Below are 13,745 nucleotides of genomic sequence, written 5' to 3' on the forward strand. Positions count from 1 at the left end.
TCAGTGGGGACCAACACAGAACACATTTCATGGTCAACAGAAATATAACAACATACAAGTAAAAAAAAAAAATGGTAAATAGCAAATAATGACAGAATTTTCATTTTGGGGTGACCTACACTTTTAACAACACCCTACAACGGACTATGTTGCTATCAGTTTAATGAGGACAATTGAATGAGGAAAAAAGGCGAGGGAAGGGTGAGATGTCCTTTCCTGGGTGAAGAGCAGGAGAGTGGGAGTGCTGGGAGAGATGTCAAAGAAAAACAAGGGCCACATGGCGTTCACGCTGTTTCACTCAGCGTGCTACTGCACAGACGCCTTGACAGGAACTTCTATGCAAGGTTAAAAAGATGCAAAATTATGAACATACAGAATGGGTCCGTCTGTCTTTCTGCATAGCATGAGACCGAAGCAGAGCTCTCCTGAGGTTTCAGTCACCACAGCACTGCAGGTTCTGCAAAAACAGCATTTACACCAGCATCAAATGTGAGTGGATGGCAGAGTCAGTTGGAGAGTGCATTTGCAGTGGGATTTGTGTGAAAATGGAAAGGTGTGCTCGCAGCTGAGAGGAGACAAATAGCAGAGTGTCTCTCACTTGTTGTCTTTCACTTTCAATCATCACAGTAGCTTCTTGACTCACTTGAAGGACAGAGAAAAGACAAATGAAGCATATCCCCTGCCATCCAAGCCAAAAATGAATAGATGGGATTTTAATAACATTGAAAAGCACAGTGCTATAACTTCAGGTTATAATGTAAATGTCTTTTATTTAAATTTTCCATAATGTTCTCATAAACTTAATAAATCTGGGCCTGAGAAACACAGCTTCAAGTGCCAATCAAAATTTTTATCACAATATGCCATCAAAACGGATTTGATTTTTGTGTTCCTCCATCCGTCTGGTTATTAATTCAATATTGAAACAGGAAATATGATTTTCATCCCCTTTGGTCAGCTTCAAACAGCCATTCTATGAAATAACTCTAATGCTCTCGATCTTATTGTCATTTCCTATCAGCCCAAAGACCAGAATGGTGTAATTTACATCTCATTGTCCTGAGAAGGAAAAGAAAGGAGAAAGTCAAGCTTTTCAATTTGAAAGCGAGCGTTTTTTGCTCTGTAAATTAAAGAAAACGGCTCTACCGATGGCTTCAGCCCTTCAGGTGCCTGACAATCACTGAATCGGGAAAATTGCTCTGCCTCCCAAGAGTACCATGTACTCTCTAAAACAGCCAGAGACGTCATTATCCCACTCCTTTTCCCATCGGTAGGTCGAATAGATATTTCATACTGCAAAGAGCGAAAAAAGAGAGAGAAAAAACTGCAAATTGGCGAGAGTGCATGTGTGAAAGCAGTGCATTACAGAGAAGCTCTCTTGTTGTGTAATAAGATAATTTATGCAAAATCATGCATAATGAAAAGTGATTCAGAGTGAATAATAATAAGACCTTTGCAGAATAAGATTGTGTAGGATCTTAAGATGAGCAGGTGATTTTAAACGGAAGGAAAAAATGCGAAAACAACTCTCCTCCAGTGATGCCCCTTTGTCACTATGGGATCTCATTGCTTGCTATGCCGCAAAGGGGAGAAAATAACAAACTTAAAGCCCAGTTTATGTAGAAGAAAATTAGAAAGGGGCAAATTAGCATCTTATATAACATTAGCAATTCCCACTAAGAGCACTTTATGAGGACACATACCCATCATTGCTGTAGCTCAAGATTTCTTGGTTTAGGTTCAAGAGTCTCCTAGCAACCGCTGTGATGAAAAAAATATAATAATAAAGTTGAGCACAACAACATCTATTATGGCCTAGTTTTGTGCACTATAAAAACGCTTTTGTCAGTGACGTGTCATCTTTGTATCCATCCATTTAATTTGTCAAAAACAAGGTCCAATTAACTTTTTGAATTTAAAAATTTGGCAGTTATTTTTTAAGTGCACATTAAAAACTATGTGTAATAATTACCTTACAAAAGCTGCACAAGAAACAATGACAAATAATGTTATACATTGTAGTCATCAGAGGAATCCATTTTTATTGACATTAGTCACAGTTACATTTAATCAAAACATTGCAAACAGATCCAACGTTCATTCACTATTGCTTCTACAAAGGACTGATTTATATTAACAAATGTTCAATAGAAGCTGATTAGGTGTGTGCATTTCTTTGGAATACAAAATGAGCTAATCACAGCTCTAGTCAAGGGAGGGTAATGAATAACGACAGTCCTGTTAGAGCTTTGTCCTGTTCAATTAGGACCGACACTTCATCACATAAGTACTGAAACAGCGACCTCTAACGGTAGGCTAGCAGAATACCAAAACAACGACTGTACAAAGGTCTTCATATTTAGCCTACAAGCTAAACATTTATAAAACTAGCATCAGCATGTTTCTTAACTAAAAAAAAAACTATATATATATATATATATATATATATATATATATATATATATATATATATATATATATATATATATATATATATATATATATATATATATATATATATATATATATATATATATATATATATATATTAGGCTACAACCACTCTTTTTTTGGCCATTTTTTGAGTTAGAATGTACAGGAATAAGGAATATTGGCTACATATAGTAGCTGATCTCATATTAGGCTCTAAATAAACGTTCTTTAATGGCATCTATGATTCCAAGAAAAACGTTTAACATCTGTTAATTTTTTTCAAAGCACAAAAAGTTCTTTACAGTGGAAAAAAAGGTTCTGTAAAAAAATTTAATTCTTCACACTAAGAAAATATTTTTCTTTTAAAGAGATAGTTCACCCAAATCCCAATTCACCCCAAATTTTTTCATTAATTCTGCCATTAATTACTCACCCATAAGACGTTTATCGTTTATACTTCGTTTATCTTCAGAATACAAATTAAGATTTATTTTTATTAACTCTGATAGCTTTCTGACCCTACATAAACAGCAATAGAACTGACATGTTCAAGGCCCAGAAACAAAGTGAAGACATCTTTAAAATCCATATCCATGTGACATCAGTGGTTCAACTGTAATTTTATGAAGCTACGAGAATACTTTTTGTGCACAAAGAAAAAAAACTATGCTAATGCATTGAACGCATGTAAGCTCTGGTGGCCATAGCTGTATACCATCTAGTTTCAACCCTTGTTTGCAAAGACAGGAATGCACATGCATGTGTTGTGGTACTCTCATTAAAGGAACGATAACAAATTGTTGAATAAAGTCCTTATTTTTGTTTTCTTTACACACAAAAAGCATTTATGAAATAAACAAGCATTATGAATGAGAATATGAAACATATTCTTGTTCATAGAATTAATGTTGAACAACTGATGTCACATGGACTATTTTAACTATGTCCTTACTACCTTTCTGGGCCTTGAAGGTTGTAGTTGTGTTCTTCTCTATGGAGAATCAGAATGCTCTCGGATGTAATCAGAAATATTTAAAATTGTGTTCAGAAAATGAACAAAGGACTTACAGGTTTGGAACGACATGAGTAATATGGGGGCAGCTGTGGCCTAATGGTTAGAGAGCCGGACTAGTTACCAGAAGGTCGCTGGTTTGAGTCTCAGTGCTGGCAGGAGTTGTAGGTGGGAGGGAGTGAATGAACAGCGCTCTCTTCCACCCTCAATAATGACTGAAGTGCCCTTGAACCCCCAGTTTTTCCCCGGGCGCTGGATCTATAGCTGCCCACTGCTCCGGGTGTGTGTTCACTTCTTACTGCTGTGTGTGTGCACTTGGATGGGTTAAATGCAGAGCACCAATTCCGAGTATGGGTTATACCTGGCAAATGTCATGACTTTCACTTAATGTGTAATATATGGCAGAATTTTCATTTTTGGGTGAACTGTCTCTTTAAGAACTGTTCACTATAAGTTTCTTTTGGGAACCCCAAAGTTCTTATGGCTTCGCTGTCAAAACCACATTTTGAAACCTTAATTTTTAAGAGTGTATGAAAGAAGCCTGAAAACGCTATACGATGCCACATGATCTTAAAAAAAAAAAAAAAAAAAAATATATATATATATATATATATATATAAAAGACCATTATGTACAGTATATACATCTTGTCTCACAGAGCTCACTCCACTGATTCTCTATCGCTCTCCTGTGAGTGAAACTGGCAGTGCTCTGAAGGATCGGTCATATTCCCCTCCAGACAGTGTCCCTCCTGAGTGTACTCAAACTCAGTCTCTTCTCTCCAGGACATCGCCTCACTCTGGTAGCTCTCCAGATCTTCAGCATTAGCGTGACTGAGAGCTAAGCTCAGGATTTCTTTCTTCTCCTTGTAGAAGCGGAGTTCCCTGCCTGTTCGCCGGGCCTCTCCCAGCTCCTTCATGGCCAGCTGCAGCTCCTGGGAGAGCAAGCCGAAGGACTGCTGCTCCTTATGTAACCAGTCCAGTGCCATATGGCTGCGTGTACGCTCATCCAGATGCTGCTGGGAGTAGTAGTGGATCACGTCCTTTAAAAGAGATATTTACAGTAAACAACAATTAGGAGACGTGACATAAAACTGACAGCAATGGACCTATTGACAGGGACTTGGGAACAGGCTTTTTTTAATTGGGTCAAAAAGCAATACATAGTAAAACTAATAACTACTCAGAAAACAGCTGCACAGCAACACTCTGGAAGCCACCTACAGCATCTTAACGGAAAGCTTTGTAAAGTACCACTCAAAAAAAAAGTTATTATTACCTGACGGCTACATCTCATCTCCCGAAAAGCCTTCAGAGTGCCGTTCCAGTGCAAAAGTTGAAAAACTGTCATTATTTCCTTAAAAACACAAAAACAAAGCAGACCAAAAAGTTCATATTACACTAGTTTGTGTTAGTGTGTGTAGTCAGAGTACATTTAAAATATAGCACATTTAAAAGTTTAAAATGAATAGTCAGTTTAAATTTATGGATGTATATTTGTATGTTTATTTATGTAAAATATATTATTTTCATATTGACCTTTTGAATTTTTTTTTTTTTTAATGCAAAATGATTTACCAGACCTAAAAAACCTGCAGCATCAAATTGGTCAAGACATCAACACATGGTGTTATTTTTGAAATATGCTGATTATATTTAACACATTACAGTGTCTAAACAGATGCAGTACTGCTTTAGCATTTCTTCACTTCAGACTGACGTCATACGAGGCTTACTGCAGACTTATGTGTGAAACAGCGTACTTACAGAGTGTAAATTATCTTTCCCCCCATACACAGGAGAACATTCACAAATAGATTTTGCTCAGCATTCATAAGAAAATAGAAAAAAAGTATCCTACCACACATGTAGTCTTTGATTTAAGCAAGAAAGCTGCTATTTGTTTTCATTTTTTAACAGATTGTGTAGCATAACTAAAGTTCTCACAGTTTAAACATTAAGAAAATTCAGCACGCCAAATATCAGCCTAATTATGGTGTTTCAATGCTAATAAACATGTGATACAGTATTGTAGCAATTTATCACAATGTATCTGCAGCTTTCAAACTTCAAAGAGGACACAAAAGACATAACCATAACATTAAAGTGATAGTTTTGTGGGAGAAACAGACTGAAATTTAAGTCATGCACAAATAATCTCCACTGTCCCCTGGTTGTATGATTATATACACTACCATTCAAAAGTTTGGGGTCGGTTAAGATTAATTTTAACTCATTAAAGTCTTAAGCTTACCAAGGATGTTTTTATTTAGTGAAAAGCACGGCAAAAACAGTAATACTATGAAATATTATTTCAGTTTAAACTAACTGTTTTCCATTTGAATATAGTTCAATTACAATGTAATTTATTCCTATGATGACAAAGCTCAGTCTTCAGTGCCACATGATCCTTCAAAAAAAAAATAATAATAAATAAATATTTTCATCCTAATATGCAGATTTCAAATGTGAGCACAAAGCTTGGCTGGCACTTGGCAGGCCACCTTGGGGAATCAACTCAGCCTGGTAGAGCCAGGGGCATGCATGGTGTCCAGGGGTGGCACCGGCCCCCCCTCTGAAATTTGGCTGGCCACCCCAGGTACCAACCCTGTCCCATCTATTGCTATGGTTATTAATATGTAAATCACTGTTACTTTGAGTGAATCACTGCTACTTCGAGTGAATCCCACATAAATATGCCCGAAACTTTACAACATGTGTGTGGCCAAAAAACAAAGTTCTACATTTTAAATGGATTATAGACTAGAAAGGTTGTAAAGAGTGCTCATAACCACTAAAACGCTGTCACTCTTTGTTTAGTGAATGTATACATGATGTATTATAACATACTGTGAAACAAACAAAGAAACATTAAATGAAGATAACACAGAAAACAAGGCAGAGCCTTGACAGCTTTATATAGGTAATATATATTTTATGGAAAATGTGACATATTTTTACAGGATTATTCTGATTAAGAAATTAATTTGAAATATGCATTTATATGCAGCAATTATCTGCAGCAGTGATACACATAACCACACAGTAATTAGGCTTGTCACTTCAACAAAACACAATCTTTAGGTTGCACAATCTTTAGTATCACCACCTAATGAACACCAACCAAGAACTACTATATCAAGCTTCATCTGCATATGTACTGTAGAGTACACTTACTGTACATAGAGCTATATACTGTACATTATAAAGAAAAAAATAAATTTCCTAATTGCTTATATATTGACATCATTTAAACTGTATTATGATCCAGCAATATATTTAAACTGAGATCAATAGTACATCAAACTTTACCTGCATACAGCACACTACTGTATAAGCAATAATAATTAGCAAATCTCAACTTCATAATTGTTTATACTGTATCATTAAAAATATAAATTACATTATTGCATAGCTCTCTCTCTCTCTCTCTCTCTCTCTCTCTCTCTATACATATATATATATATATATGGATGTATTTGCTAAATGTATTTTTATTTGCATACATAAAGTATACACAAGTTAAGCAATATATACTATATAACAACTGTTTAAATCATGATTTATATATATGATGTTCTGTAAAGCTGATTTGAAGCATGTATTGTGAAAATCAAATTAACTTTACAAATTAAACAAAATCAGATTCAAAATAATGATTTGTTCACGAATCAGAAATTACTATGTATCTCATTGATGCTTCATGTAGAGCAGAGCTGATATTAAGACTATCACTGAATTACATGTAAATTTCAGTCTGTTCTTTAGAAGCTATCAAAGCCATCACATAACTACTGAAGAGTAGTCAGTAGTCATGTGGACTGCTTGTATGTTGTTGTTGTTGTTGTTGTTTTTGCTGCTTTTGTATCCTGTCTGTAGCTTCAATGGTCCAGTGCCCATTCATTGTCATTGCATGGAAAAGAGCAACTGGCACATCATTCAAAATATCTTCTTTTGTGTCATACACAAAGTCATACAGATTTGAAAGCATATGAGGGTGAATAAATGATGATAGATTTATGGATCAACTAATACTTCAAGATTTCTCTTGGTCAACCAGCTTTGGCAAACGTCCCAGCTAGACCAGCACACAACCAGCGTAAACCAGTCTGGACCAGCGGGTGTTTTCAGCAAGGTTACATAAAGGCTGTTTTTTCTAACCTGAAATTCCAGCATGGTTTTCCCAGTGTTCAGCTCCAGCATGAGACAGTACGCTCCTATACTGGTACCAGGGTCAGACGCATCTGCAATGTTACCCTGTGAACAGTGGGACACAATGACTTACAGACGTCTCATCACTCAAACCCAAGCAGACACAAATACAGAGGGAGGTCTGGGTTTCATTAGACACCCCTTTGCTTTGTTATTCAGTCAAAGAAACTTGTCTTTATTGTTGGAGGATTAAAGGCCAAGACTGCAGAGGATAAATGACATGAGAGTGAAGGGAGACCACACATACTGTACACAGACACACACACTCCCAAAAATGTGAAAATCTTGGCAGCTACATTCAGATTTGGGGGGGGGGGGTTATTTTTTTTCTTGGTACAAAGCCAATTTATCATTGGAATTGCTTCTTGGCTCTTCGATATATGGCATGAGGTGGAGCATGTGGGATGGAGCCAGTGCTAAGACATGGATCTATAACTACAGTGGGTGGCCTTCCGTACTTCCAAATTATACTGTTTCTATAGACTGGAAAGCTTTTAGAGCTGTATACACAAAAAGTAATCTACAACCGAGCAGGAACATGTGAGATTTCTTGCTACTGTTAATAACATACTCACCCATCAAGGAGCCCTAAACATCATGTAGATCTCAGCAATTTGAACTGCAAACTTGATCATTTGTTGATAAGCAGCTTAATAGTAAGGAGACTCACGCTGGTGGTGCTGACGGCTTCTTTCACACTGCGTGATATGAACTCAGGAGTGATACGGCGGCAGGGCAACTCATTAAATGTGGAGTTCATCAGAGCGATACGAGCTGCGTCACGTCTGGCCTCTGCTTTACTGTAGCAGTACTGTCAGAGAGAGAGAGGCTTTCAATTCATCATCATCACGAAATGTTGAAATCTGATAATGTGCACTGATTGGGCATTCTTTAGGATTTCTTTTATTCTTCATTACATAAACACTCTGATTGTGCTTCAGAGGAATAGTTCACCGCAAAATGATCTGGTCACAGTGGACAACAGGAGAGAGGGAAGGTGATCTGTGAATAATGATGTATTTCTCACAAAAAGCTACTGTATGACTTCAGAAAGACTGGAATTATACCATTTGAGCTGTGTGGAGTCCACTTTTGTGATACTTTTACAGTGTTTTTATATTGCTTTCTGAAGGTTGAAAGCTTCACCCTTCTGAACAAGAACGGTGCTTAATTCAGTTACACTTTATTTTAAGGTGTCCTTGTTACAGTGTTATTATACAAGCACTGAGTAATATTAAGTAACTACATGCACTTATCATATGGTTAATTGTGCATGTATTAATAATATAATGTAACAAGGACACCTTAAAATAAACTGTTACCCTTAATTCTACTAAATGTACTATTTCACAGTTTTACTTTTTCAAAAAACTGTACTTGTAGATAATACAATATTGCTTGTAGATAATATAATATTCATTTTGTCATGCCTTAAAAAAGTATGCATATTTTGATGTTAACTAACATACTGTACTAATCTACATTTAAATATAATACTATATACATGTACGTACTTGAAAATAATACAAATTTTGTAGTTTATTACAAACTGTACTTTGTTATTCACTGTTGTATTCAAATTTTTATATGTTCAAGACAAACTTTATCATTACAAATGTTTAATTACAATTATATATAAAAACTAGGGCTGGTAATTTAACGCGTTAATTAGATTAATTAATTATGGAGAAAAATAACACTTGCCCCGCCCCAGACCTATGTTGATCATCTGCCATTTCATACAGTCGATGGATGACTAATATGAGGCAAGGCAACAACTTACTGCATGATGGAGCCTAGAGAATTTTCCTAAAATTCAAGATAGGCTATGGGGCAAAATGCCCCTGTTAAAACATCACATAGTCAAGAAATGTCGCACGAGATTTAGGCTAAGTGCATTATCACATGAGTGCAAATGTGATCCTCATCTTATACAACATTACATTAAAAAGTTAATATTGTGTTATTTTAGACACAATGTTGTCTGATTTGCTTAATTTTGCCAACCAAAATATAAAGACAAATCCAAACTATTCATCTCCGAGCAACCCACAGCGGCTTTTTATTTTTTGATCCACGTTTTGAACGAATTTGATGAACCATTTGGCGAGTTGAACCATTGGGTTTAGTCGCATTGGCTTTGAAGTGGCGCTGCACAGACCGTTCGGTGTATGACATCAGAGTAACGCGAGAGCGATTCAAAAGCACAAGTAGCTGTCTGCTCTCTAAAGCTCTTGCGGTTCTTTGATGTCACACACTGACCAGTCTGTTAGTGATGACTCGCTTCAAGTCAAACAAGCCTAATGATTCAATGAACCATTCATGAACCATCAGGCTTGTTTGAGATGTGCCTTGCCTCGCCTGAAATGTAGATGAGAGTAGGCGGCTGCAGTGAGGGGAGGGGTCAAAAAAGACCTTTAAAGTCGGACACTTCCTGAATCTCGCTGTTTTGCAGGCGGCAAGGAAGTCGACCGGAAGTTGAAGTCAGCCTTGAGCTGCTATCTTGTAGCAGAACTTCACTTGCGTTAGCATCCCATTGACTTTGCATTCATTTTGGCGTCACTTTGACAGCGAAAAAACTTTACATCTGAGGCGTTTAAAGACTCCATTTGTCCATTATTTATTTCTAAAGATACACGACAATGTATAAAGGGCTAATAAAGTTATTAATGACATAATTTTCATTTTTGGGTGAACTATCCCTTTTTAACGGTATTACTACTCGTACCGATACTGCTTAACGGTCCGGTACTTTAACGGTATTCTTATCGGTACTTTGTGTTGTGTTACTTTGTGTTGTGTTAGGCAGTCGAAAACTTTGCATTTCTCTGTCTGCACATAATGCACCTTTGAAAGATGCTTTGACAAATTGCTTGTGTTTCCACCCTTACATGCAAAAATTGTGTTGCACTTATGACAACCAGCGTTGTCTGCATCAACTCTTGTGAAGTATAACCACACTTTGGAACATTTTACTGTCTCCGCCATCGTCACTCTTTGTATTAAGCGGGAGTTTTCATACTGTAAGGGGCCGTTCACATATTGCGTCTAAAAACGCGTGGAAAATGCTAGGCACGCCGCTTTCTAATTTTTTTTCCCCAAAGCCTTCGGGCACTTGGGCTCCTGAGGAGTCTGCCGTTGCTAAGCAACCATGACCTGCTCTCTCTATGAAGACGCGGAAATTTCAGCAATGGATAAATGGATTTGCAGCACTAAAAACTGCTTACAGTAGCTCTGCTACTAAATTAATTTTAAAATCCACATACATCTATCAGCTGTTCCTTCATCTTGGCTGAGCTTTCAACGTTGTTACAGAAAAGGTGAAGAAGCTACATGACCCGCAGTGCACTTGCGGCATTCTGAAAAGTTGAGATGTTTTTAACTCGATGCGGTGCGAACGCGCCTGGAAAAAACGAGCTCGTCGCACCACTTGCGCGTCGCGACCGTGTCGCTTCCATTATGAGCGCGCATACCGCGCACCTACATTTGAAATAACGAACTTGAGTGCGCAAAAGACGTGATATGTGAACGGCCCCTTATGCGTGTATGTGCGCCGCGCTCGTTCTTGTTGTGTGTGTGTGTGACTGACAGACAGCCTCTACGGCGCGCATGAGAGATCTCGCAGATCTCACAGACAAACGTCTTAATATGATCGCACATTAGAAATGTTTAGTGAGATAAAATGTGCACGATAACATTATTAAGCAAAAATACATAGTACATTAATTTTTTCCCTCCAGTACCGAAATCAGAACCGATAGCGTCAGATCTTACTGATACTACGGTCTTTCATAATTTAGCCCCGGGGCCAGTTTAATACCTGGTTTCGGTACCCATCCCTAGTCGTCAGTCAGTCGTTTCCCATCATGCTTTTGATCAGCGCAGTCGGTGGAGAGCAACTGCGCTCGACTGCTCAATCCGTCGCGAGAGTTTTTTGGCACACATCAGCATGACATCAGAGCAAGGCCGACGTAACTCTGACACTTTTCCAGCCGGCATGCATCACCGGTGATTGGTTCTGCGCAGATTTTGCTCATCTCAAACAAGCCTATTTTCTATACTCCTGAATGAATCAGCCATTTGAACGAATCAAACAAATGAATAAATGACTCGATTACTTAATCTTTAAGACATTTACCACCACCTACTGGCAGTTTTAGTTTATTATTTAGAGTATAATTTCATTAAAGAAATAATTTAACATTATCATAGTAGTAATAATAAAATTAAGAAAATACATTATTAGTTATATTTCACCCAACCAAAAATGACAATTCTGTCATCATTTACTAACATGGTCCAAAAGAGTATATGTAATACATTTTATCAAACAAAATATTTCTTGCTGAACCTACTTTTTGTAATCTCTGTTTGATACTTTGCACAATGACTTTAAATTATATTTTTTAGAGTAATTTCTCCAAATTTGATGTGCTATTGATTAGATTAATTAATCACCACATCATGTAAATAATTAGATTAAAAAATTAATCGCTTACCAGCCCTAATAAAAACCTGAAATACAAGTTTCAGTAGAAATTACATTATAGTATATTTTAGTTTATTTTAAATTCTTGTCAGTACTGTAACCACACTGAAAGAAATTATGTAAAAACTATTTTTACTCAAATAAATTGCTAGTAAATTTCACATTTGCAAATATCAAGTGAAACATTTTGAAGTAGAAACTTAAATAGTTTTTTGTACTCACACCTTAAATATTTGATGAACTACATATTTCAACAACAATATAAGTAATTATGAAATTATACATAACAAGATATACTTAAATGGATTTTAAAAACACTCCATAGTTCAGTTAATATAAATATAAATTATTTAAACTATAATACAAGCAATTAAAGTAATAGTTCACCAAAAAAATAAAAAAAATACAATTTTGTCATCATTTACTCGCCTTCAAGTTCTTCTATTTGTTTGGGTGAACTATCCCTTTAAGTAGTGAAAACATTGCATTCATATTCATGTTCATATTTGCATATATTAGAGGCATATATTATATCCTTTTAAAGTATATTATATCTGTAATAAATGTACTTCTTTTGCAGAAGGGCAGTCCCATTCATTGTCAATGTATGGAAAAGAGCAGCAAGTACAGCCTCCATGATATCTCCTTGTCTTCCAAACAAGTATGAAAGATATACATCGCTGGAACATGAGAGTGATTTTAGGGTGAACTAATCCTTTAAAGTTCAACTAGTTCTCAAAAGCATGTCTTAAACCCAAAGCCATAAAATTTCTGCAAACCATATCACAAGATGTTTTAGATGATCTCTGTGGACTACAAACAAGATTTGAAACTAGCACCGGTGAGATTAGTTTCTGGATTTGTAATATTGCTGAAAACGCTTATCATGCAAAATAATAATCAGGCTATTACATTTACATGCAGTGCTGGAATGAAGATGAATGTTTGGAGTTCTGAAAATAAAAAAAATATTTTGAAAGCAGTGTTTTGAGGATAGAAGTTGCAAAAACATTTCTGGGCTGTGTTTCCCAAAAGCTTTGGAAGCCTAAGTAGATCATAGAGACCATTGGTGCCGGGGGTTTCTACAATCTATTTTGGCTTACAATGCTTTTGGGAACCCTTGGTCTTTGATCTAAAATGAAACTCCTCTGAAACTGAGCTACTCTTTGAATTAATTAATCAGCAAAAAATGTAAGAACATTTTCAATGTGCTCGATCACTAATCAAAGATTACACTCTATTCAGACAGTGCTGTCACTGGAGTAGTAATTCCCTGCTGTGCTGTAGTCTTTTCAAAGGGCAGCAGCTATAGTCCTGAAATTTCCTCAAATAACAGTCATTTCAAATGGAAACCATGGTTACAGCATCCTTGGTTGAGAAAATGTTTCAAATTATTTATATATATATCTTAATAATTAGTCTATATATATATTTGGGATGCACAGATTTTTGCTCATTTTGCCAATATTTTTCAACTCATTTTGGCCAATAACTGATGCCGATACAGATATATTTCCTTTGTTCGTAAAAAAACACCAAGGGCCCTATTATAGAGATCTAAACACAAAGTGTTAAGCGCACGGCGCAGGTGCACTCAGGG

The 13,745-nt window shown here is 36.4% G+C and overlaps 1 protein-coding gene across 1 annotated transcript in view; it reads right to left on the reverse strand.

Moving 5' to 3' along the window:
• Positions 1 to 4,039: 4,039 nt before the first annotated feature.
• The window catches only part of lix1 (limb and CNS expressed 1), an 18,849-nt gene continuing 9,143 nt past the window's right edge, over positions 4,040 to 13,745 (reverse strand). Inside the window, exons 3-6 of the mRNA XM_059549116.1 lie at positions 8,327 to 8,467; positions 7,606 to 7,701; positions 4,724 to 4,801; positions 4,040 to 4,487 (exon numbers count right to left, since the gene is read on the reverse strand). Of these exons, the coding sequence (XP_059405099.1) occupies positions 4,107 to 4,487; positions 4,724 to 4,801; positions 7,606 to 7,701; positions 8,327 to 8,467 (696 nt within the window). The 3' untranslated portion in view covers positions 4,040 to 4,106. The remainder of the gene's footprint in view (positions 4,488 to 4,723; positions 4,802 to 7,605; positions 7,702 to 8,326; positions 8,468 to 13,745) is intronic.

Source organism: Carassius carassius, chromosome 5 (assembly GCF_963082965.1).
Source record: "Carassius carassius chromosome 5, fCarCar2.1, whole genome shotgun sequence".
Lineage (NCBI taxonomy): Eukaryota > Metazoa > Chordata > Actinopteri > Cypriniformes > Cyprinidae > Carassius > Carassius carassius.